The sequence below is a fragment of the Schistocerca piceifrons genome, chromosome 3 (assembly GCF_021461385.2).
Source record: "Schistocerca piceifrons isolate TAMUIC-IGC-003096 chromosome 3, iqSchPice1.1, whole genome shotgun sequence".
NCBI lineage: Eukaryota > Metazoa > Arthropoda > Insecta > Orthoptera > Acrididae > Schistocerca > Schistocerca piceifrons.
This window is the reverse complement of record NC_060140.1, coordinates 934,400,546-934,427,902: the sequence shown is the minus strand read 5'-3', so window position 1 is coordinate 934,427,902 and position 27,357 is coordinate 934,400,546. Positions and strand designations below refer to the sequence as shown.

Here is a 27,357-nt window from a genome sequence, read left to right as displayed (position 1 = left end):
CCTTTCAAAGGAACCATCCCGGCATTTGCCTGAAGCGATTTAGGGAAATCACGGAAAACCTAAATCAGGATGGCCGGAGACGGGATTGAACCGTCGTCCTCCCGAATGCGAGTCAGAACAGGAAAGAGTGAGACAAACTATAGACACTGCGAAATTTTATCGGATTTTCACTGTGGTTTCCATTTTGCGCCCAATCGGACCTTTCCAAATAGCCCTCGTTTATATGGGGTGTAACAGCTGTAAGCTCGGATATCTTTTTTATATGTAGTGCCTTAATATGTACACACATTCGTGTGCTGGTTGTTTTTGCTCTGCATCGAAAAGTCTTCCCAGAAACACAGCATGTAATTTCTACCTGCCCTTTTCTGCATGGTCGCAACTGCACCACTGAACTGACTACGCCCGTCAGTATAGGCTAATCGTTTAGAGTCCACGCATCCACACTTCAACAATTAACCTGCTGCCCAGGGTAAAAAAAGCATTAATGGCTTGCTCTTGCAACAAGCACTTGGAGGCACTAACCGACCTAAAAACATAATATTCCTATTAGCTAGAGTTATTAGTCCTCAGATGAAGTAAACACCGATGTAATGATGTTAAATACACTCTTCTCAATCACCAGTAAAGAGATCAGCACTTAGCCGCACAGGATTAGCCGAGCGGTCTAAGGGGTTGCAGTCATGGACTGTGCAGCTGGTCCCGGCGGAGGTTCCAGTCCTCCCTCGGGCGTGTGTGTGGTGTGTGTGTGTGTGTGTGTGTGTGTGTGTGTGTGTGTCTGTGTGTGTGTCCTTATGATAATTTAGGTTATGTAGTGTGTAAGCTTAGGGACTGATGGCCTCAGCAGTTAAGTCCCATAAGATTTCACACACAGATCAGCACTTACACCCATTATCCCTGATAGATGTATCTGACTGCAAAGGTTCATATCATTTTATCTTATATCAACTTAAATGTATGTACTTGTAAATGTAATTCTCTAACACAAACGCTAAATAAATTAATAACGACAGTCTGGAACCGAATCACATGACTTATAGATGTCAAGGAACATTTTTCTGATTTCGTGGATGACCAGAGCAAGCAGTCTTTCACAAGATACCTGTTTCCTGAGGCTCTGTTGGTTTTTGTAGAGGGTACTTTTCGTTCTCCAGTCCTGTAGTGCTACATAAAATACCAATTGGCAGCAGCTCTTGAGAGCTCTTCACTAAATTTCGTAATTGTAATTCCTAGGTGTTTAGCTGAATTTACAGCCTGTAGATTTTGTTTCTAACGGGAAACAAACCGATGCTTTCCGTTGACACAGTGTAGCATGGACGATATGATGAGCCGTATTTGTTCGAGATGACTCCGGCTGCACATTCCAAAAACGAAATTACAAATGTCTCCAGAAATAACGTACACGGCTCTTAGAAGAGATACCTGGCATATGTCAGTATTCATGACGACATCCGCGCCTTCCTTGCAATGGATTTCGCAAAGATTAGACGCTTTAAAAATATATATATATATATATATATATATATATATATATATATATATATATATATATATTGTAGTTAGAGAAAGTGTTCGTCAACGGAGCTACTTGACAGATGGGGATGCACGTGTGTGGCCGACAGCGGACGAGGAAAAGTACGGAAAGCACACTCTGCCTCTCACGTAGCCGACTTCTGTCAGACGCATTAGCGTTAATAGCTCGTCAGCGCACCAACAAGAGTAAACAAGCAGCCGCTAGCGGGGCAACTCGAGGACCTAAACCAACACGTTCCGCCGGAAGAGGTCAATGCATCACTTGTCATACGTTTTCCATCTCGGGTGGTAATCACTGGAGAATTTATCATCAGGAGTAGGAAGTTTCCCTTCTAGTCCAAAGAAGATGAAGGTGAAAATCCTCCCGTGCTTACGGCAATCTAATCGTTAGCAGGAATAAAAGTTCCTATTTTCAAGGATGTTGTGGTGATTAGAGCTGGGGCGTCATACGGAGGAACCCGTCCCGTTGTTCTCATAAAGTGGTTTAGAGAAGTCACAGGGAGGGTTAATCGAGGTGTCTGGACTGGAGTTTGAGCCCAAATTCTTCCGAACAATTATTCAGGGCGGTCATAAATACTTGGCCTTACCCGTCAGGATAGCCTTGCGTCACTTCCGGGACGGGGAGGTGCTCCGGCCACGTATCGAATCCGCCTGCCGTACTGACGACGAGGGTCGTCGTGCTGAGCAGACAGGATGTGGTTTTTAGGCGGTTTCCCACATCTCACTCGGTGAATACCGGGCTGGAATCCAAATCTCGCCTCGGTTACGATTCGCAAACATTTAGAAAACTTTCGCCCACTTTCATGTGAATGACACGCAGTCAGTCGGGGTACACCATTCCGAGCCAGGGGGTAACGAGGTGGCTACAGGCCACCCCTTAAATTAACCACGCCATATCCGTAAATAACAAAGCCGACCGTGCGCCGATGCGGGACAAAGCCACAAGAAAAAGAAGAAGTCATAAATACTCGTCCTTGTTCGAGCAACTGTCGTGGAAATAACATTCCGCTCGCTAGAGGAATTTAAGCTACTCAGCTGTTCTGATTGATCATTGCGACTTTTCCTAAAGCCTAACCGCTAGTTTCAGATAACGGAATATTCTGAATCTGTTTTTCAAAAAATTCTTTTTATTACTTGATTATGACTAGTTTGGGTTTTTATTCATAACCCATTCTTAGATCGTCCGTCCAGGCAGAATAAACATTACTCCACACAGCAAAAAGTATGACAATCGTTATCCAAAGAAGTGCAGTGCAAGCGTTCATTAAACCGGATACAATGAAAAACAATTTGTATCCGGTTTCATGATCACTTGCATTGAACTCCTCTGGATAACGATTGTCGTCAGTTTTGCTATGTGGAGTAATATTTATTCCGACCAGATGGGAGATTTGAGAATGGGTTATGAATAAAAACACGAAAGCAGTCATCACCAAGTAATAAAAAGGGCTATTTACAACTATGGCTGTTTTTCATATTGAAATAGTATCACAAGTTGTGACCCTAAAATATCCTAGCGTGCTGGAAAGTCGTAAAATACTTTGCACTTTCTTCTCGTATCTGCAACATGTGAGTAGTAACAAATCTGTTACAAGCTTTTTTGAGCTTGTTTTAGTAGCAAATGTTTCATCGTCATGAGCACCACAAAATTCGCCACAATCTTCAAGAGTAAACTCTTTTTCCGTCTCCTGCACACGTCGTAGTCAGTTCGTGTGATGGCAGAGGCTTGAGAAGTAGCCATTATAAAACAAATATTTCAAAATGCGTGTGTGAATTCCTAAGAGACCAAACTGCTGAGGTCATTGGTCCCTAGACTTACACATTACTTTAACTAACTTACGCTAAGAACAAAACACACACCCATGCCCGAGGGAGGACTCGAACCTCCGGCGGGAGGGGGGCGCGCAATCCGTGACAGGCCGCCTCAAACCGCGGGGCCACCCCGCGCGGCAAACATTTCAAAAACATTCTTCCTTCAAAATTTTGTCTGGGCATTTATTTTGTTTGGTATTTCGCAACGTAAACATAAAGAACCCCAAAATATATAGTGGAGAACGTTTTCGTAAAATGCTGCAGCAAACTATATCATCACGATGCAAAATCAGCGGATTCTAGGTCACGTGAAACGAAATTGATGGTGCTGATTTTGGTGATACGTGTGCTAAACAGCGTCGTTGCAAGCGTTCTTTATTCAAATGGTGTTATATGTACGAATTTGACTATATATTTTAAGATTTTACGTGGAAAAAATATAAAGCCTTTTTAAAGCCATCTATTCCACTCTCATTCTCTCACACAATCACATATAACACTTGTTTAATTGCCTCTCTAAAATAATTCCTCATAAAAATGAAACCAATCGGATTAATACTCAAAGTCATAAAGATTCAGAAAAAAGGCATCTGCTCTTGAGTACCTACTGAAATGTTAACGAAGTGGCGGAAGCATTACACACATTTTGAAACTTTCGTTATATCCGTATAGTTATCGGTTAACAATGACGTGAGATCAGATCTGTTTGTATAAATTTGTCATTTTGCATATCGATAGTGACCTGTATTTTGTTTACATGCATGTTGTCAGACAGAGTTTTCATGGTGACATCTTGGTACTCAATGTCTTACAGATCATGTTAAAAATGCCTGAAGATTGACGTAAGAGACGGACTGCGCAAATCGTGTAGGGTTGTGATTTACTGCAAAATGGATCCAGCAAAATAAGAATATTTTTTCTCTAGAGTTGATGATCCGTTTCTAAGAATTAGTGCAACAGACTTCTCATGCGGAAATGAAATGAAAGAGAAATACTCTTGCGAAAGAATTCATCACAGCACGGTGTTTTGGTAAACTAATTTCAGTGTGTCGCAAATACAATGCAAAGTTTGTCCTTGCGCTCCAGTAGGAATCCATGTTTTATTGGGCAGTATCCAAATCGAAGTTGGCTTATAACAATTTAATTCCGCTGAAGAGGTAGACTATAGGCGACTTGTGGAATTGGCGAAAGCTTTTTATATTGCACCAAGCAACTTCTTCACTCTCAGAAACATTAGACAAAACCCTGACAGTAAGGTCACAAAATTAAAATAAGAGCCTACGTAGATTTTTGCGTGTCTTTACAGTACATTGTCGTGGAAGTGGACATGTGACATGGAGTAAAACAAATACGGAAAGGAACATGGAAGGGTACTGTTGTGCTCAGCATACTAAGCTGATCCACAGAAGGATACAGAAATGGGGCATGTGTGTTTATTGCAGCTTGTCGTATCTCACGTAACTTTTCTGAGTTAACAATCCCATTAACAATACGGTGGAACTGTGGTACCCTCCTCCACTTTCGTTGCTTTTTGTCGTTAGTCTTCTGACCTTTTTTTACTCCGCTCCTGTGAAAACTACTTCATCTACCAACGTGCTTTCCACAAGGTGTGACTGACGTTTTGAAACCAACTATATGCTAGGGTGTAGAGCAGGTCCCAGATATCACATCCTGCAGACATTCTCCCTGGGCGGCCCTAGTTAGCAAATAAGCGACGAAACAGGATTTCTTGTGCTGCATTAGAGCTGCGAAGAAAATAAGATTGGTTTTGGAAATGGTGTCGTATCCTAGTGGATAAGTTAGTTGGTATGATGTTGGTTCGAGTTCCGTCGGATGCCATCAACTTGTAATAATCTGTATCTAAATAACTGGAATTGTTATTTTTATTCCGTTAATTGTTTTAAAGATAATCTTTATTTTAATCCTTTGCCACATCCTTATAAACATCGCATTAACTTTTTTATTTGGTATCTTTTTTCTTCCTTTTATTCTTTCCGTTATTTGAAATCTCTGTCCATGTGTCTTTAATAATTTTTAATATCAGTTTTATGGAGAATAAAACAGCGATCTAAATGGAGTAATGCACCATGATGGCAGGCGGGGCATATAGTCTGAAGATCGTCGCTATTTGACGGAAACTGAATACCGTTTTCAATAAATGTTTTATTGCTATCAAGAATGTTTCAATATAAATTTTAAATATTTTCATTTGTGTCTCGTAATATATAAACGATTTAAACTACCGATCTATCGAACAGAAAACAAAAGTTGTAATAATTTCTTTATATTGGATGTGTAATGGACGTAAAAAATTATTATTCGTTACATTAAGTACTTTTTTGGTTGTTATCGCAAGAAAGATTTAAACATATAAACATTTCAACAGTCAATTGAATAAAAATAATTATCATAGTCTTTTAGACAAAGATTAAACCAGGAGACAGCACACGACGCAACTACAACCTTCGGCATACCAGTTAAATAACCGCTACACTGCAGCGCAATTTCGAAAACCAGTGTTGTTTGCCAGGCCACAATATTTTTTGGTTGATTACGCGTAAACAAGGGCCCATCAGAGAGAATGGCTGCAGGTGTGATATATGGGGCCCTAACCTTCATCGCAGTGTATGTAGGTGGTTTCAGAAGGTCGATCCAACCATTGACAACTTCGCTATGTCAGAGCAGCAAGCCCTATATCCTCAATTTTTCCCTACAGTTTTTAACCTTTACAGTTCCCTCTGGTACCATGTGAGCTATTCTCTGATGTCTTAACGCATCTCCTATCATCCTGTTTATTCTTCTAGTCACTGTTTTCCATACGATCATTTCCCCTCCGATTCTATGGGGAACCTCCTCTTTTCTTATCGTATCAGTCCACCTAATTTTCAACATCTCACATAACATCACGTCTCAAACGCTACCAATCTATCTTTCTTCTTCTGCTTTTCTTGCAGTCCACAAGCCACTTCCACAGAATGCGTGTTTAACGTACATTTTCACAAATTACTTCCTCGTTTTAACGCCCCTATGTAAAGGAGCATAATTACACACAAAGAAAATCAGCTCTCAGATACTTAAGAAAGATAGCTTGAAAGTCATTCAGTTAGTAATGTCTGTAAGATAATTTATGTCTACGCGAGTTAATGTCACTGGCGATGTGCAAAGGCATTCTATGCTCGGGTTATCGTCTACTAAGGCATGCCACATCCTTTGGCGGTGTAGCGAAAATATCCCCACACTGTGCAAAAACAAACTGGCATAACTTCTTCGAAACCTTGTAACGGTTTACCACTGCGACGCATAAGTTGTAAATTTGGCCCACAGGTGCCTACAACCTTCCCCTGTAATCGTGTCGACACATGTGAAAAAAAAGGACCACAGCTCTTTTCATGGGAGGTGAAATGTATGTTAACGATGTCATATTGGTAGCAAATTTCACGACAGTGCAGCTCAATGACATCGCGGTCGCGGTCGTGACACGTGATGGGAATGTCGTCACTTCCCCTCTTACCCACATTTCTCCCCTTACTTTTTGACGCCCCTAAGATGGAGATCAGAACCACCACACACAGCCTTGAAATCACGCGGTTTTGTTACGGGTGGCCGAGGAAAACATTTGGGACACAGCGTCGTTTGGTATCGACACGAAATAGCTTCAGGAGGTGGCATGCAGGTTTGTCAATGAAACCACTCCTTCCCTTGGGGGTGTTGATTTCTGCACATTTCGCGGTCGGAAACGACAATTCGCAGTGCAGCGAACAACATTCTTGACAACGTCTGACACTGCTGACAACCCCCCGGATGATTCAACGGAGCTCTGATGACATCATGGGGCTGTAACCACATTGAACGTGATCTGAAGTCTTTGGAGTGTAGTGCGAGCGCAGTTTTTGCTGTGGTGTGTAGGATGGAACGAAATCTGAATGTGATTGGAAGCAGCAAAGTGTGTGTGTGTGTGTGTGTGTGTGTGTGTGTGTGGTTTTTCAGCCCTTCTCTTTCGCGTTCTGCTATGGCGTTATTACTGAGAAGAGCAAAAATGACACATACGTGAATAAAACGGTAAAGGATCCTTCTAAGACCTCCTAGAACACCCTCGTCACCACCCACGCGCCTTTGTTGAGCAGAGATTATGACATCCATTCAACGGGCTGGTGCCTCCCGGCAGCTCTAGAGCCTGAGGAGAGGCAACCTCTTCGACACCCCTTAGTTGGGGTTGCCTATTTGTGGCTATATAAGGAAAATCGCTGTTCGGAAAGTAAGGAACAATCGCCCGAGAAATGGAAACCACAGTGAAAAATCAAAACTGTTTTACTTGCAAACAGTTAGCTAAACCTTCCAGCTACTTTTCTACATAGACACCGCTCCGACTTGGACACCTGTCGCAGAGTTGTAACACCTTTCCAATAACCTCATCACGGAAGGCAGCTTCCTGTGCTTTGCGACAATTTTCTACACTAGACTGTAGTTCGTTGTCTGTGCCAAAATGCTGTCTTCATAGCCAGCGGTTAATTTGAGAAGAGATGAAAATCAGAAGGAGGCAAGGCCGGGCTGCATTGATGATGATGATGATGATGATGACGATGACGATGATGGTGATGATGATTGGTTTGCAGGGCGCTCAACTGCGCGGTTATCAGCGCCCGCACAAATTCCCAACTGTGTCTCAGACACTTTCAAGAATGATGATGAAATGATGAGGACAACACAAACACCCAGCCATCTCGAGGCAGGTGTAAATCCCTGACGCCGCCGGGAAGCGAACCTGGGACCCCGTGCTCGGGAAGCGAGAACGCGACCTCGAGATTACGAGTTGCGGACCCGGACTATATTGTGGGTGACCAAACACTTACCCTCGAAAACGCTGTGGGACGTCCTCATTACCCCTGCAGTATGCGGCCGAGAAATATCGCGACGGACGAAATGCGTGACAGTTACATTACGTGGGGTTGCATGAAATCAGGCGAAATCTCTCGACAGGCACCCATACTCGGCGGGAGACACTATTTTCTAGGCGCTATCTTCTCGCGCTCAAAAGTGAGAACAGCGACGTGGCTATGTGTACAGGCATACCAGAGACACTCTCCAACCAGATCGGTTCACAGCTTGATCGGATTTTCGATGTGGTTTCGATTTCGCGACCGATCAGCCCTTATTTTTGGAATAGCCCTCGTGAGCGTTCATTCTTGAGTCAAAATTTAGTGTGAAAGGGGGGACATTTTCTGGGCATTTTCACTGGAGTCGTATTAGTTATATGGTCGATTTAGTTCAGAAAAGGAATTGGAGGCTTCCCGGCTGAGCGACGGAGGAATGCGAAGGTATGAACCGGCGCCTGTCACGTAGATGGTAGCGACACGGAAGAGGCTTTGGCAGCAGGCGAGCGAGAAAACTGCTCCGTGCACGGCGACACTGTAAAAGGAAGCGAGTGGCGGGCGAGACAAGATTTAGCTGAATCCCCGACCAGAAGAGAGGGGGAGGGGGGAGGGGCGAAGACTGGTGGGGGCGAGGGGGGGTTCAGAAAAGGCGCCGCCACGTGACGCGCTAACAAGCCGGCAAACATTCCATTACGGCGGGGGCCGGCTGGCGTTCGCGGCGACGGCGAGGCACGGCAAACACGGCGGAGGTGGAGGCGGAGGCGGTAATACTCGGTAATGTGACGAGCGGCCATCATCGAGTTACCGCGATGACCGGCCGCCGCAAAACGACCACGGCGAGCCGGCGGTGGCGGGCACATCTGCTGCCTGCCTCCACCTGCGGCTGGACCTGTAGTCGCTTCCGCGCCACAGAGATCAATTTATCCGATTGGAGGCTGTTCCCTCGGATTAACTCGGGTAGCAACCATCAGGCGCGTGGCTCGACGTAGCAGCCTATCTCTCTTATCGACGTCGTTGCTTTTTTTTAAAACACTGTCAGAAGTATCAATGTACAAAAATAATAAAATGGAAATTACAGGATGCGCGAGAGAATTAACTCGAAGCAAACACTTGCGGCTGTAATTGGATGGAAGAACACACTTGGATGATGAAAAGCGGGGGATTAAAACCGTGTGCCAGACGAGGACTCGAACTCGGGACTTTCGTCCTTCGCGGGCAAGTCCTCTACCGACTGAGCTACCCAAGCACGACTCACGACCCGTTCTCACAGCTTTAATTCCGTCAGTTCCTCGTCTCCTACCTTCCAAACTTCACAGAAGCTCCGCTGCGAACCTTGCGAACTAGTATTCCTGGAAGCAAGGATATTGCGAAGACATGGCTTAGCCACAGCTTGGGGTATGTTTCCGCCGCCACCGCATGTCTGTCTACAAACACATTATTAGCCTCGAGAATAAACTGGGAGGAAATGGAACAGTGCAAGCTGTTATACTGAATGTACGTATATTCTTTCGTGGGTGAAGTGTTAATTTTACTCTGGACGTCGGTGCTGGAACTTCTGGTAGTGGTTGGTTTACACTGGAAATCGTTCGTTGTGAGAACGCCTCTCTTCCTGGACGTGAATCTTTCGCCGACCGAGATGTCATTGCCTACAAGACCTGGCAGTGTGGTATCGACCCGAAGACGCAAAGTAGACCTAGTTATGTTTATAGTAATATGCCATTTAGATTGTATACCCGCTCATGTAGAAAAGTTACTAATGATGAAAAAATACATTTATGGATGAAGGGACTTGGTGTACTTGGAGAAAATGTATCTCTAACTGGTGATATTACTCTGTACCATAATTATTAATAAAGTGTCTACCTTGACCTCTGTAACCGGGAAGCGTACATCGCGAACTGGGGGCTCAAGGATGCAAAAGTCTGAAAAAGTTCGAAAACACAGTGCGGCGTGTGCGCTGATATGAAACTTCCTGGCAGATTAAAACTATGTGCCGGACGGGGTTCCAACTCGGGACCTTTGCCTTTCGCGAGCATGTCCTCCTTCCGGGAAGTTTCACATCAGCGCACACTCCGCTGCAGAGTGAAAATTTCATTCTGGAACCTCAATACTACTTGCAGCTGCCTGAAGTACGCTGGTGTGCATCACCTGAGGGCGAAAGTAACTTTTGCATGATGTTCACAGCAAAGCAACATAGCTCGATCAAACTTGGACCATTCATAAAAACAACTGCTACGGTGTAGTAAAGTATGTAACAGAAAGAAATACGCAATGGGACGAGCAGAAATGAGACTTCTGTTCAAAGACAACTTCTCTGATGTAACCGCGATTTGTGATGGTCCTTCGGACATTACAAAAGGTGGCGCATGGTACTTAATAGGATGTATGATTACCATGAAGGGCAGTGCTCAGTGGCGCGCTCCCATGCTGTCCGCAAGGTTGGTAAGTTCTTGTGCTATAGCGCTCCATTTCTCTACCAGCGAGGTTGACTATCGTTGGATGGTCGTTGGTGCACTGGTGCACACAGCACATCCCACACGCGCTAGAGACGGGGGAACGGGCCGGGCAGCAAGTCCATTCGCGGAATATCCATTACTCCCAAGAGCTCATGCACCTGCTCTGATCGTGGCGCAGTGGTTAGACACTGGGCTCGCATTCGGGAGGACGACGGTTCAATCCCGCGTCCGGCCATCCTGATTTAGGTTTTCCGTGATTTCCCTAAATCATTCCAGGCAAACGCCGGGATGGCTCCTCTGAAAGGGCACGGCCGACTTCCTTCGCTCATCCGATGAGACCGATGACCACGCTGTCTGGTCTCCTTCGTCAACCAACCAACCAACCAACCAACCTGCTCTGATCGATGCGGTCGGGCTCTGTCATCCATAAAAATGGAGTCAGGGCCGAATGCAACTCTGAAAAGATGTACATGGAAAGGAGTACAGTGTCATAATAAATTTGACCAATGATTGTACCGTGTTCAACGATTTGTAGGCCAGTATGGCCATGCACAGCATTATGCCTAACCACACCGTAACGCCTGGACTACCACAACGTTCATGTTCGACGGTGCTGGACGTACCCTCATATAGCGAGAGATGGGAACACGAAATACACCCAGGAGTATTATTGATCGTTTGGATGGTTCAGATGTTATGATGTAGGAAGGTGTACTGCTGCCTGAGCGTACTGACCTCAAAATCTTGGAACGAGAGGATATCGGACGAATGGATTGCCCCACCCGTTTCCCCGACTCAAATCCCGTCGTGCGCATGCGGAATATGTTGGGGAAACGTACTGCAGAACTGCCACATGCTCAAACGACCATCCACCAGTTGTCAGCAGTTGGTGGAGGAATGAAACGTCTTACCACAAGAATTCATTACCAGCTATGGGGCCAGGTATGTGTGCACAGCATCCATTGTCGTCTGTGGTGATCACACACCCTATTAAACCACCTGCTCCCTTTTGTAATGTTCAGAGCACCATCGCAAATCGCGACGAATTCGGCGTAATTATTGTGGTTTTTTTTTTTTACTATCATTTCTGGTAGTCTCCTCGCGTATTTCTTTGGGGTACCTTCTGTACTGCACTGTACTCTAACACGTCCAGGTTTCATTGAGATTTGTTACTTAGCAGTGACTCATCACGTGGAAATTACCTTCGTCCTTAGACGCCAGTGTAGATCTTGCTGAAGATACCACAAAATCCGGACTTAGCTCCCCTTCAAACTTTCGCCTTCAGTATTGTAACGTCTGGCCATACAGAAAGGCTTCCAACAACGGCAAGAGGACTGGAACGTATCTCAATTATTCAGGTGAAGGTGTTATATCTGTTTTCAGCCTGTTAGTCCACGTAGAACCCGGTTTCATGATGTTCGTCTGCCCACAGGCTGATATCCACTAGAGATATCCTAACTTTGCCACCTCATATGTTTTCGAAACTAAACAAAACGTGAAAAATGCAATTGGCCATGGATGCACTACCTCAAGGGCTCACACAGTGGGCAACAATACACAATCCATAAATGTAAACGAACGCCACTTTCAATACAAAGTTAAGTTTTTTAAATGACATGTAAAAAAAATTTTTTTCTTCTTTTTTACAGGATTGAAAACTGTAGGCACAGCTGGTGACGGCACACTTATTTTCATTGTTGTAAACCTCGTACCTTCTGAAATAGGAAGATTTCGAAAGAAGGCAACGGCGCCACAGTTTCTGTCGTAATGCGCAGAGCGAGGATTGGCTACAGCAGGCAACCCGCGTTGCGATATCACAGTATTACGGCAGAAACTGTTGGACGGTCTCCATTACTTAAAATCTAAGTACTCCAAATGGTATAAAGTTTAGAGAAGTGAAACTAAGTCTGCCATCACTATCTGTGCCTCTAGTTTCCATTTCCATAGAATAAATACATGTCCTATTTGAAAAAGTTGAAAGTGAGATTATTTACGTTGACAGAATGTGTACCTGTATACTCGCCCACTGTGTGACCCCCTGACGTAGGTGCATCCATGGTAAATTGCATTTCTTACATTTTGTTTGGTTTCAGAAATATTTAAGGTGGTAAAGTTAGGTGGGAGACCCTCTATGCCACATGAGATTCAATCACGGAAGTTGTGCGATGCTCCTTTACCGCATTGGAATTAATCCAACTCCGTTCTGTAACTCCACAAACAATACAGTAACTGACAGCCCAGTCTTATAGATTTTGTGTTCTTTTAAACCTGTTATGCTTTTTCCTTTGCTTCTGCGAAACAGTCTCTACCCATTTAGAGCACCTGGTTATTCCTAACGATGACGTTAATACGCTCCATTGCAACAGTGGTACCCTCGTTTGTACCAAGCAGACCCGTGTAAAATGTTCCGGCTTATGTCCCCCTAGTGCGGAAGTTAAACACGGCAGCGGCTGGCGACTTACCTGCGCGTATTCGGCGCACAGGTCGATGGAGCCGACGAAGGCGGCCACGTCGTCGACGCTCCAGGTGGCAGTGGCGGCGGCGTCGGGGGCGCACGTGGCGGCGGAGGCGGCGCCGCACAGCGAGGGGCAGGGCAGCACGCGGGACCCGGCCGCGGGGGCGGCGGAGGCGGCGGGGGGCGGCGCCGGGGGCCGCGGCTTCGGCGACACGCTGCCCAGCCGGCGCCTGCGCAACCAACAGGCCGTGTCACACCACCAGCTGCATCAGCCGTACAAACTGATCAGTGGGGAAGCCAACTCTTCCGACAGTTGTTGGAATTCAGAACCTATCTGTTATGGAAACGCCGGCCGGAGTGGCCGATCGGTTCTAGGCGCTACAGTCCGGAACCGCGCGACCGCTACGGTCGCAGGTTCGAATCCTGCCTCGGGCATGGATGTGTGTGATGTCCTTAGGTTAGTTAGGTTTAAGTAGTTCTAAGTTCTAGGGGACTGATGACCACAGGAGTTAAGTCTCATAGTTCTCACAGCCATTTGAACCATTTTGTTATGGAAACAGTTGCTGTTTCCAAATGCTCAAACAAGTTTCAGCACCTCAGCTTCTGTAAAGTGCATATACTTTATAAGTACAACTGTTGAAACCGGTCCAGACCGAAAACAATTTATTGGTCTGTTACGGTTATTACCTTATTTTCTACGCTATTAGCTCTGCAGGACCCTCTTTACATTGTTTCACACTAGCAGTACGCCGTCTGCTACTAAATAATACTCTGAGTTGGGCTGACCAATTAACTCACCACTCTATCTACATGCGTAGTTTTCTTGCGTACAAAAAATCGCAAGTATACTTTGCTGTTACTTATGGATATTTCGGATATATCCATTCTCATCTCCGTGTTCCTCTGTTGTAGAAATGCACAGAGAAACACGATTCATGTCTCTGTGAAACTCCACTCGCAAATTAGATTTTTGCACTTCGCAGAACACAATGTGTCTAGTATCTGTCGACGCTTACCTGTTTTCATATCATTTCGTCCCAAAATGGCTGTGAGCACTATGGGACTTAACATCTGAGGTGATCAGTCCCCTAAACTTAGAACTAACCTAAGGACATCACACACATCACGAACCTGCGACCGTAGCAGCAGCGCGGTTCCGGACTGAAGCGCCTAGAACCGCTCAGCCACAACGGCCGGCATTTCGTCCCAAATCTTAACTTTGCTCCCCCCCCCCCTCTCTCTCTCTCTCTCTCTCTCTCTCTCTCTCTCTCTCTACCTCTCGCTCTCTACCTCTCTCTCTCTCTCTCTCTCTCTCTCTACCTCTCTCTCTACACACACACACACACACACACACACACACACACACACACACACACACACACAGAGGATACTGTAGTGTAATTGTTTGTAATGTGTTTCGCTTCTACTAATGCCTTTTATGTGTGGGAGTTCGTTCTTTTGTAAGTTTTGGGCATAGGCTGTTTCTGGATTTTAGTAATTTTAAATCTATACATATTTTAGTTAAGTTGTCAACAGATGTACTGTGGGAGCTATTACATTTTAGAGTGCTGAGTTGTTCTGGAGACCTTGTTTTATAGTTGCTGCGTTTCCGCCATAAATGCTCTGGCTGACAGGAGTTGTATGCAATTCTCGGAATTTCCCTAGAATTATTAGTACTTAAAAGATGTTTGAATTTTACAAAACTAAATAAAAGTATCCACTCATAATGGTACTAAGGTGCTGAAATAAGTTTGGGCAATTGCAAGTAACAGTTGTTCGCATAATATGGTACCTATAAACCCCATAATTCAAGTCTGTAAGCATGGCTACTGCTAGAGCTACATGAACAAGGAATTAATGAATGAATGAATGTGTGTGTGTGTGTGCGCGTGTGTGTGCGCGCGTGTGTGCGCGCGTGTGTGCGCGCGTGTGTGCGCGCGTGTGTGCGCGCGTGTGTGCGCGCGTGTGTGCGCGCGTGTGTGCGCGCGTGTGTGCGCGCGTGTGTGCGCGTGTGTGTGCGCGTGTGTGTGCGCGTGTGCGTGCGCGTGTGCGTGCGCGTGTGCGTGCGCGTGTGTGTGCGCGTGTGCGCGTGTGCGCGCGTGCGCGTGCGCGCGTGCGCGTGCGCGCGTGCGCGTGCGCGTGCGTGTGCGCTCATTTTAATCAGTTGGAGAAATATATACAGTAACACAAGTAAACGGACATGTAGAGTTGTGGAACTGCTGTCAGATACTCTCTAGAAGCAGTGTTGACTACTGTAGTTTTCCCCAGTAACTTTGCTCAGTAAAGGTCGTACCCACATTACCTGTATGTTAAGTGTGTTGCATACGTATCAGGCGTCACCTAATACCGATTGCTATCTTTCAGTAAACGATCAGCGTCGTATTAGATTCCCATAAAAACGTGAAGGGATGAACCGTCTAGAAACTGAGCGAGAATACATAAAGAGCTGGGCAACCTAAGGAACGTTTTTGTTCTACATAGTTGTCCTCCTGTCTAATAGTTAAAAATAAACAGTATTTGTAGCAAAACTGAAATTGTTAATATTTAGTCCAGGTTTTATTCGAAAACTGTTGATTTTTGACTTGAAGTAGAGGGCTGTCGAGTAAAAATAAAGAAAACAATATAGATTTATCATATAGCAACAGAAAATGCAATTTCCTAAAAATAGGTAAAATTAAAAATGCAAAACAAAAACATATCACACGACACTTCAATACTTCGTCGAGCTTGTATGAAACAAGCTTGTTATTTCTAAAGAGCTTCCACACTTATGAATTGTTGTCGTTGATCATGAAAAAGACCGTCTATTGAGTACAAAATAACAACAATAATTATGTAGATACATCTGTGCATGTAAACAGTACTTGTATCAAAAGTGATTGTTTTGGTTATGTAAACGCGCAGCAGTAACGCGAGTAGACTAATTTTTACTTATAAAATAGAATTTATGTAATACGGGATGGACTAAGACTGAACGATGTGCAGGACTAATTATGTGCAAAACAAACAAACGAAAAACAAAGAGAAGTCATCGGCACCCAGTTTCTCTACAGACATTCATTTGTGTTTCTTTCCCTACCAGTATTACCGATGTTGTGTTGTTGTGATCTTCAGTCCTGAGACTGACTTGAAGCAGCTCACCACGCTACTCTGTCCTGTGCAAGCTTTTTCATCTCCCAGTACCTACTGCTACCTACATCCTTCTGAATCTGCTTAGTGTATTCATCTCTTGGTCTCCCTCTACGATTTTTACCCTCCACGCTGCCCTCCAATACTAAACTGGTGATCCCTTGATGCCTCAGAACATGTCCTACCAACCGATCCCATCTTCTAGTTAAAGTATGCCACAAACTTCTCTTCTCCCCAATCCTATTCAATACCTCCTCATTAGTTATGTGATCTACCCATCTAATCTCCAGCATTCTTCTGTAGCACCACATTTCGAAAGCTTCTATTCTCTTCTTGTCCAAACTATTTATCGTCCACGTTTCACTTCCATACATGGCTACACTCCATACAAATACTTTCAGAAACGACTTCCTGACACTTAAATCAGTACTCGATGTTAACGAATTTCTCTTCTTCAGGAACGCTTTCCTTGCCATTGCCAGCCTACATTTTATATCTTCTCTACTTCGACCATCATCAGTTATTTTGCTCCCCAAATAGCAAAATTCCTTTACTACTTTAAGTGTCATTTCCTAATCTAATTCACTCAGCATCACCCGACTTAATTACCGATAATCCTACCATTTGCTACGTCGTTTATGTCCTGCACCAAAACTACCGAACAGCAGTTTTGGTAAAGGGCTCCTCTAATTAGATGTCATCCAAACTGAAAGAAACGTATCACCGAGCATGGAGAAAGTGAGTTATTCAAGCCACAGTAAGTCAAGGTTCTGGACAAAGAATTCTTCGCCCACGAACAGAGTTCATCAATAAGTAATTGTCAGCTTGATTGTGAACGCATTCTTCAGACAATACAGTATCTAGAGTGCTGGTGGAGAACCAACTGCGCCGCAGGTAGTGATACATCCCGAGGCATTAAGGAGTAGTCAGTGCGCTGATGGTGAGACGAGTGCGAGGTAAAAACTGTAGAGACGGGCCAGGACTTCAGTGCAATAAGCAGGTTCAGATGGAATGATCTTGCAGCAGTTATGAAGAGATGAAGAGGATTTCCCGGGATATACTGGTGGAAGGAGGTGCAACAAACCAGTTTTCGGGGCTGAGGACAACACACTGGGAACACACATGTTTTGTGGGCGATGATCTAGATGGCATAGGGAGGAAGTATCAGCCAAGAGCGTAGTGTAGCAGTGGGCACAGGGTGATTCAAAAAGAATACCACAACTTTAGGAATTTAAAACTCTGCAACGACAAAAGGCAGAGCTAAGCACTATCTGTCGGCGAATTAAGGGAGCTATAAAGTTTCATTTAGTTGTACATTTGTTCGCTTGAGGCGCTGTTGACTAGGCGTCAGCGTCAGTTGATGCTAAGATGGCGACCGCTCAACAGAAAGCTTTTTGTGTTATTGAGTACGGCAGAAGTGAATCGACGACAGTTGTTCAGCGTGCATTTGGAACGAAGTATGGTGTTAAACCTCCTGATAGCTGGTGTATTAAACGTTGGTATAAACAGTTTACAGAGAATGGGTGTTTGTGCAAAGGGAAAAGTTCTGCACGGCCCAGAACGAGTGATGAAAATGTAGCACGCATCCAGCAAGCATTTGTTCGCAGCCCAGGAAAATCGACTCGCAGAGCTAGCAGAGAGCTGCAAATTCCACAATCAACTGTATGGAGAGTCCTACGAAAAAGGTTAGTTATGAAACCTTATCGTCTGAAATTGGTTCAAGCACTGTCTGCAGCTGATAAGATTAAAAGAATCGATTTCTGTGATTTTATCCTTGCTCAAATGGAAACAGATGAATCTTTCGTTTCAAAGATTGTGTTTAGTGATGAAGCAACTGTCCACACTAACGGGTAAGTCAACTGTCACAATGTCTGTATATGGGGCACTGAGAATCCGCGGGAAACAACTCAGTATGAACGTGACTCGCCTAAGGTGAACGTTTTCTGTGCCATTTCAGCCAATAAAGTTTTTGGTCCCTTTTTCTTCGAAGGTGCTACTGTAACTGGACTACAGTATCTGGAGATGTTAGAGAATTAGCTGTTCCGTCAGCTCGAACAAGAAGCACAATTCATATTTCAGCAGGATGGAGCGCCACCACATTGGCACTTATCTGTCCGTAACTACCTGAACGTCAACTACCCGAGGCGATGAATCGGCCGCCAGGCAGCCCGTGACAGAGCACTTCATCACTGGCCTCCAAGAAGCCCTGATCTTACCCCCAGCGATTTTTTCTTATGGGGGTATGTTAAGGATATGGTGTTTCGGCCACCTCTCCCAGCCACCATTGATGATTTGAAACGAGAAATAACAGCAGCTATCCAAACTGTTACGCCTGATATGCTACAGAGAGTGTGGAACGAGTTGGAGTATCGGGTTGATATTGCTCGAGTGTCTGGAGGGGGCCGTATTGAACATCTCTGAACTTGTTTTTTAGTGAAAAAAACCTTTTTAAATACTCTTTGTAATGATGTATAACAGAAGGTTATATTATGTTTCTTTCATTAAATACACATTTTTAAAGTTGTGGTATTCTTTTTGAATCACCCTGTATATTTGTGTGGAGGAGACTCTGCGTGTACTTACAGCCTGTGCGTGTCCTTGGAGGCGAAGAGGCTCTCCCCGATGCTCCTGGAGGGGGCGTGATAGGCGCGCCTCTTGGCTGGAGGCGGCACCACGGCGCCTGGACTCAGGTCCAGCGGAGAGGACTCTGCCGGCCGGCGGCTGCTCGCGCCCTGTCACACACCACACCGTCAAATTCTGCCACAAACAGGGAAGCTATTTGCTTTAGGCTACAGCTGCAATTTATTATGACTGAGAAGTGTAATTATGGTGTAAAATTACTCAGCCTCTCGGCTGCACTTCTCCGGAAAATCTCTGGAAGACAGTTTTACAGGTGAACGCGACTCTGGTTTCCAGCCAGCATCCAGCTACTACCCATCCAATAAAAAGCCCGAAATAGACAAATAGTATAAATTACTATAACTACAAATAGACCATACATGAGGATTACATCCTTTCATCATCCTCTGGACCTACAAACGTTTTGTCTGACTCATCCTCACCATTATTTTACCACGCCGTAGAACTTGAAACGGTACAGTAGTTTCCGCTCTATAAGCAGCAGGTTTCGCTGCTCGCTCGCACCAGGAAATAGAAACAGAGGCGGCTCCGCAGCCAATTTTATTACACGACGCGGCCGGCCGCGGGTGCAACAGAACCCATGTGGACGCTTGGAAAGAAATGTGTCAGGCTTCATAATACGTATTTATATGTGTCGTGTATTATGCATTTCTTGTACGTGGATGTGCATCTGCACATGAACTTTGCTAATCCTCCTCAAACCTTTCCGTAAAGCGTGGCCAAATCTTAGTTGGGAAGTAGTTCTGTAGTATAGTAGTGCCAACCTTACTCCTGGCTAGGGGATCAGAGAGACAGCACAGGCAGGTAAAAGTCAAAGACTTTCAGTGTCACAAGATTTGGGGTGGAGAGGTTGGTCACGGCCAAGTGGTTCGACCACCCCCTCCACCGGGGCCCAGGAAGACCTCCGGGTGCCCGCCATATTCTAGGGGTGTTACAGAAGACGGGTAAGTGAGCAGACGTGCCCTCAGTGCGACTGTCTCAATGTTCACGCATGGGGGAGAGGTATTTGAATATTTGTACTAATTCTTTTATTTCCAGCTTCGGATTGTGTAAGGTAATGAATGTGCTCGTTTAATTCCGGAAATTTGACCCCCTGTGTTAAAGTATCTGGTCCCCAGTTTGCCCGTTATCCCCCTCACATAGTGAAAGTCCTATGTAAAATATTGGGAGACTTTGGTGGTATACATTTGGCCAACGCAATTCCGTCTTACCCGTAGAAATGTGCGTGCAGATTAGTATATAATACACCCGATCTATAAGTTGTAAAATTGTAATATCTGTAAACCGAAACAATTGCTGCTATCGCTGTAACGTCGAGTGATAATGTTTAAAATAAATAGGTAATCAATTGTCATCATTCTTTAACATACCTTAAAAATCACGAAGAAGTCAAGTTAAAGGAATTCTTTTAAAATGAAAGATATAGAATGCAGGGACCCACACATCAGCGTGTGAGTCCTCCAGCCCCTTGCCTAGTATCGTACAGAAAAGGCACGCTCTATAGGTAGCGCTCTCAAGCTCCTCTCCCCAGTTATGCGTTGCGCAATTTTGATTCAGGGCTTGACGACATCAACTTTCATCTGGCGTCCCTAGGCAAGGAGGTAAGACGGTAAACTTTCAAACTTCTAGAGCGTCATGCTCCCTCCCTCCCCTACATGCACTGTCTACAGTTGACATCATTCCCATCTTTCTTAAAATTCCTCGAACATATTCGCAAACAAACACATGCAGTAAATTCGGAGACCAAATCCCGTAATCCATTCTATGGGGTTTCGGGATTGTAGCCGGATAATGTTGACTCCTTGCTGCAATATTTCGGCTGGCAACCGTCGAGCGATCTTCAGGCGAGTGTCCGCCACTGGAGCCTGCTAGTCCACGGTGTCGGCTTTATACTAGGGTAATCCCAAAAGTAATGTCTCCTATTCTTTTTATAATTACATAGGCCTGTTTATTTCTACAATAGTTTACAGAAGTTTGCAGCTTGAACATTTAGCTATTTTTCGACATAACCAAAATTTCTGTCGATGCATTTTTGTAGACGCTGTCGCAGTTTTTGTAAGCCTATGTCATACCAGCTCACCGCCATGCTGTTCAGAAAGTTATGAACCTCTTCTGAAAGTAGGCTGTTTAGGTTTTCTTATTGGTAACGCCACGTAGCGCTCTGTGTGAAAATCACTGGCTGTGCTGTGTGCAGTCTGTGGCTGGTTTGCATTGTTGAAAAATTTTCTATTGTAGTGGGCAGTTAGATGTTAAGGGACTCCGGAACGCCCTATACTTGCAATGTTAAAATAACGCTTATAAATTACACCTTTCCTCACAAAGTATTTGAGGTAGGAAGTTGAACTTTTTACAGATTATTTATTGGAATATGGGCTACAACTTAACACAGGGATTTTACAAAATTTTAGTTCAGTTATTAAAGATGATTTTTTTTCAATTGTAATGAAAATTCATAACATTTTTTGCAATTTTTTATTTATATATTCAAAAATATACAGTCTTTTGGAAAAAGGCTGTGTTAAATTATGCAGAAGGTACTGTGTAACATTTACTGAAAGTTTGAAACAAATATGTTTGGAAGATCCTTAGAAAACATGTAATTAGTATTAGAAAATAAAAGTTTTGGGAATCGAGCGACAAAGATTGGATTAACTTTTTAGTGCATTCCAGGTCCATAGAATGGATTATCTTCATCCTCTGCAAACTCCTCCTCCAGCTTCCTCTTGTTCCTCCTCCTGTTTACTCTTGCTTGTATTTCTAGACTCTTTACAGCCCTGTCTGCAGCCCGAAGGCGTTCCTTGTCTAAAGCAAGCATCGCTCGTTGTTGTGTTCGTAGATTTTGCTACCATTTTCTTCAGTTGCAGTTACTGCAACACTGTTCCAAAAGGTGGTCATGTATGAACACTTATCACATTTCAGTTGTATTTCACTAGCAAGTCCTACGTGCTTTATTATGGAGAGTTCCAGACCAACTTCACTACAATGAATACATCTTACACAGTTTGAAAAAATTCCTTTGAGAACCGACATATCAAATATGTCATTCACATCCGATTCGCCCATAAAACAGTCATAGTTTTCACTCATTGAACCGAGCTTCTTCTGTGAAGTATTTTCTTTCCCACTTTGACTGCTATGGGCAGGTGTACTTGAGAGGTTAGGTTCACTCACTTGGTTATCGTCTTTATTGTTTACAGTAATAACACATACCTTTGGCTTTCCAACATTTCTCCTTTTCCTAAAAGCCTTCAGAGGATTTCTAATAACTTTACTTTTACTCATTATTATACTTCAACAAAACAGAGACTCAAGAAACAGAATTAATTACGAATATTTTCGAGATAACGACAGAGTAAATAAACATGAAACAATCGACAATAACACCAGCGATATATATTGAACCATCACAGGTTAGCCACAACACATACTTTATCTCACATCACTAAAATGTAGCTGATGAACACGGACGTTAATAATAACACCATTTGACAGCAGTTTAACAGCGCCACAGTGGGTCACGCCCATGTAGAACACATTTCAAAAAAATTTAAAAATAGTTGTAGTCTTCGGAATTGAATAAATTATATATCTATTAAACGTTAATAGTCTGCAGATTCAGAAAACGCAAAAAAGTAAAAATTGAACTTTTCATGATTTTGAGCCTTTCCGGAGCCCCTTAACAGCGCATAGTGTTGCGCAGTTGCAGGTGAGCCGCCAGCAGTGGTGGAGGTGGGGAGAGAGATGGCGGAGTTTTGAGAGCGGATGATGCGGACGTGTGTCCATCAGAGACAGTAAATTTGTAAGACTGGATGTCTTGAACTGCTATATATATTATGACTTTTGAACAATATTAAGGTAAATACATTGTTTGTTCTCTATTAAAATCTTCCATTTTCTAGCTATGCCTATCAGTAGTTAGTGCCTTCAGTAGTCTGAATCTTTTATTTAGCTGGCAGTAGTGGCGCTCGCTGTATTGCAGTAGTTCGAGTAACGAAGATTTTTGTGAGGTAAGTGATTTGTGAAAGGTATAGGTTAATGTTAGTCAGGGCCATTCTTTTGTAGGGATTATTGAAAGTCAGATTGCGTTGCGCTAAAAAAATGTGTCAGTTTAGCGTTGATCAGAATAGGTAAAGAGCGAAATGTCTGAGTACGTTTAGTTCTGCTCAGCTGTTCGGAAATCAACTAACGTAAGGTGTTTACCAGCACAGTAATTCACTGATTTTTCTAAGGAGACGTTTCACTTCTTTCACCCCGTCGTCGGAGCTGAATCGCAGGGACCACAATTAACGCTGACAGGTACTGTGAGACTCTGAAAAAACTCAAACGGGCAATTCAGAACTGGAGAAAAGGAATGTTGAGCAAGGGCTACATATTCTCCCTGACAACGCTAGCCCACACATCGCTCGACAAGCCGTTGCTCCCTACAACAGTTCCAGTGGAACATAACCACCCACCCATCCTATAGTCGTCACTTGGCACCCAGTGACTATCACCTGTTTCAAATGGCTCTGAGCACTATGGGACTCAACTGCTGTGGTCATAAGTCCCCTAGAACTTAGAACTACTTAAACCTAACTAACCTAAGGACAGCACACAACACCCAGCCATCACGAGGCAGAGAAAATCCCTGACCCCGCCGGGAATCGAACCCGGGAACCCGGGCGTGGGAAGCGAGAACGCTACCGCACGACCACGAGATGCGGGCGACTATCACCTGTTCCCTGGGTTAAAAGAACACTTCGCCGCAAAGCGATTCAACTCCGACGACGAGGTGAAAGAAGAGGTTCATAACTTTCTGAACAGAATGGCGGCGAGCAGGTACGAAATGGGAATACAAAAACTGCCACACCGTCTACAAAAATGCATCGACAGAAATTGTGATTATGTCGAAAAATAGCTAAATGTTCAAGCTGTAAACTTCCGTAAACCATTGTAGAAATAAACAGGTCTATGTACCTATAAAATAATAGGAGACCTTACTTTTTGGATTACCCTCGTAGCAGAAGTCTGCCGTAGCTGATCATTGTATTACTACAGGAAACACTATGGATTATTGTGCCATAAACATCTTGGCCCCGGTTAGATACTTCGGTGATTCAGTAATTAAAGAATCTGTGGAAATTCGTGTAGCACACAATCTCATCAATCGGGACGGCAGCTTTCAACTGGACTAGGCCTGGCACACGGTGATCTCTTTAATATCTTCTAAGAGAAAATATTTTATTCATAGTGAATCGTGTGGCAACATTTGACGTTTGTTATTAGCGACACTGGCGCGCATTTCGACAGAGGGCGCACATGTAGTTTACGCATGCGCCTGCGAGCCACGGGTGGAGCAGTATTTGTAGAGAGCGCGGATTTCGACAGAGGACGCATCTGTAACGGCCGCCAATCCGCATGCTTTTCACCGCCAGTTTTTTGTTATGAAGCCGACACCGTGAACTAGCGGACTCCAGTGGCGGACACTCACCTAAAGATGGCTGGACGGTTGCCAGCCAAAGTATTGTGGCAAGAAGTCAACATTGCCCGGCTGCAATCCCGAAACCTCATAGAATATTCAGTACGCCGGGAAAACTTCAAGAATCACATCCCATACTCTCCAACATCCTCTCCAATTGTGATCTACTGCCGCGTCTGCAGCAATATACGCCATCTTACCCACCTCCACACCTTACATATCCTATCCCAATGAAACTTTTAGAGACCCCTCTTCCCGACCGAGAAATGCGCCCTGACACCTAGCCACCCTAACAGGCATATCTCTAGTCGCCATTTCTTTTCCTCAGATCAAGAGTCCAATGCCTCTTCCACCTTCCTGATCCACTCACGCATCATCATCACGAGAACCATGATCATCATGTTAGCACCATCCACATCACAGCCGTATGTATTTTATCGTAAATCATCAACACAAACAATTTTGTTGTATTTTAATTCTATTATTTTAATATTTTTAAGTTTAAACGGTAACTGTATATTTTTATCATAATTTAGCAGCAGAGCAGCATATAGTTTCTGCCATCGCTCTACCCTCCCCATTCCCCCATCTGGTCGTGGGATAAAGAAAAAATGGTTCTCGACCGTACTCAGACATGTGGAGACGTCGAATACTTTTGATAAAGACTACAGTACAGGGGCAGAGCTTCGACTTTTGAAGTAGTTTGAAGAATACGACGCTTTTAATCCCAGAAAACTTAATCTGGAGTTGCGACAATTACGGAATTCTATAGGTTTATAGTGGGCATATCATAATTAATAGCAACAACTAAGACGGCTGAGAGTCTAAGATGTTGTAGAGAGTCAACATGTATGTTAGAAGAGCTTCTTTAGTTTGTTACATTAAGTGCACTGTATACACATATCTTGGCTGGATACGATTAAATAACTGTCTTTACTCAGGATCAAAGATGGTTATCATCCACCGAAATTAATTACCTGTTGTAAAAAATTACTGCCTGTAAATGGAGTAAATATAAAAATCTTCTCTGCAGTCCTGAGAATTTTTGCTGTGACTGTGTCACAACGCGTGAAATTATGATACACGTTGTATAATTAAGGTAAACGAACAATTCCTCACAACTGCATACTTCTAACTTTGGTCTTTGACTTGATATTGCTTTCATCGCTGGAAGAAATTTAGGTTATGAAATCGCGTATTGGTTGGTACAGGTGTGTGTTTTTTTGACAGTTATTTAACATCATCTTGTCCGACAGGATTTAAAGTCCCGTCAGCCATAAAACAGTATGGCATTGAATTCGTGCACTAGACATCTTCTGTAGCAGAAGAGCATCTTTGACTGTGACATGTCTTTGGCGACGGTGGACAGTAAACAACCGCTGCGTTATTGTTTGTTTCGTCGTAAGACTTTACGGACCCTGCTGATGTTAGAGGACATTGTCACTATTTTGACGTTTATAGTCCAGTTTCGTATTCTTTTAAGTTAATGCAAACTGATATTTTTTGTACTGCAATACGTAAATAACCCGATCAGATACGTTATGACAGTACCGAGAAATCCCACTTCTGTGTTTTAAATAAATTGGAAACATGTTCGTATTGCAATGCACTACTCTATTTTTACAAAGAAAATTCCGCACTGGCTGTATGAATGATTTTTATTAAATCTGCGACCGGTTTCGCACTACTTATCCGTGCATCCTCCGGAAATATACGCTACAGAGCGTGGCTACAGGGCAATGTTCAACGTTACTATGTTATAAATAGCGTATATTGCCTGAGGATGCGCCTGTAAGTGGTGCGAAACCGGTCGCAGATTTAATAAAAATCATTCATACAGCCTTTGCGGAATTTCTTTGGATAAATGTCGAAACAACATGTTACTCTATTTTTTAGTTGCTTTGGTAATATTCTCCCCAAATATCAAACACTTTGAGACAGATTTTAATAGTTTGGACAGTGTAACAGCTACAACGTCTCTCGGTGTTAATAAACCAAAATAGCTCCCAAATTAGCTCCCATGACCTCGAAATATAAATTCAGAAAACGTCCCAAGCCCCTCCACAAGTAGTAATTTACGAAATAGAAATAAGGGACAAATAGAGGGAAATCTATAGTAGAAAAATAATAGAAAAAGAAAAGAATTTTAATCATAAATTTTGGAAGCATGGGACGGGGGGGGGGGGGGGGGGGGGGGGGAAACGATAGAAATGGTTAAATTATTAGTTATTCTTATATATGAGAAAATCAATATTATAGTCACAGAACGTAGGTCTTGAACACCAAAAATAGCGTTTACTAAAGTATAAATAGACATACAATGCAACTATGATACTCCAGTCTCTATTCTCTAGTCTGTTAGAAGTCAATTAGGACGTACAGCTTTAGGAAGCAACAATAAGAGCTTTATAAAACCAGGGCGCAAGAATAAATCGCGACGTCCGCAGCTCGTGGTCGTGCGGTAGCGTTCTCGCTTCCCACGCCCGGGTTCCCGACCTCGATTCCCGGCGGGGTCAGGGATTTTCTCTGCCTCGTGATGACTGGGTGTTGTGTGCTGTCCTTAGGTTAGTTAGGTTTAAGTAGTTCTGAGTTCTAGGGGACTGATGACCGTAGATGTTAAGTCCCATAGTGCTCAGAGCCATTTTTTTTAAATCGCGACGAGATTGTTTTTTGGGAAGCATTAATTTCAGATCAGAATTGGGACTTTTGTCATATTAGTGGAACGGGGAGGTGATCAATAATCTCTCTGACTTCAACGTCACTTCGTGTGAAGGTTTAAATATTTTACGGAATTAACGATTTTTTGGACAGATTCGGATTTTGTATTGTGATAGTGGAAAAGCTTTACTTCACGCGACTAGTAATCATAGTTCGTGACAGTTTATGGATATTAAACGGGAACAATCTTTTTATCGAAAGTGACAGAACATTATTTAGTATCTCTGATATTGAAGGGATTCCATATTAGATACTTATTCAAGGAACCCCTTTGAAGGCGATCGTGTG

The 27,357-nt window shown here is 43.8% G+C and overlaps 1 protein-coding gene across 1 annotated transcript in view; it reads right to left on the bottom strand.

Annotated features, from left to right (window-relative positions):
• The window catches only part of LOC124789236 (sterile alpha motif domain-containing protein 1), a 426,634-nt gene that overhangs the window by 386,210 nt on the left and 13,067 nt on the right, over window positions 1-27,357 (bottom strand). The window contains exons 5-7 of the mRNA XM_047256531.1: window positions 18,837-18,985; window positions 13,315-13,354; window positions 13,132-13,245 (exon numbers count right to left, since the gene is read on the bottom strand). Coding sequence (XP_047112487.1) covers window positions 13,132-13,245; window positions 13,315-13,354; window positions 18,837-18,985 — 303 coding nt within the window. The remainder of the gene's footprint in view (window positions 1-13,131; window positions 13,246-13,314; window positions 13,355-18,836; window positions 18,986-27,357) is intronic.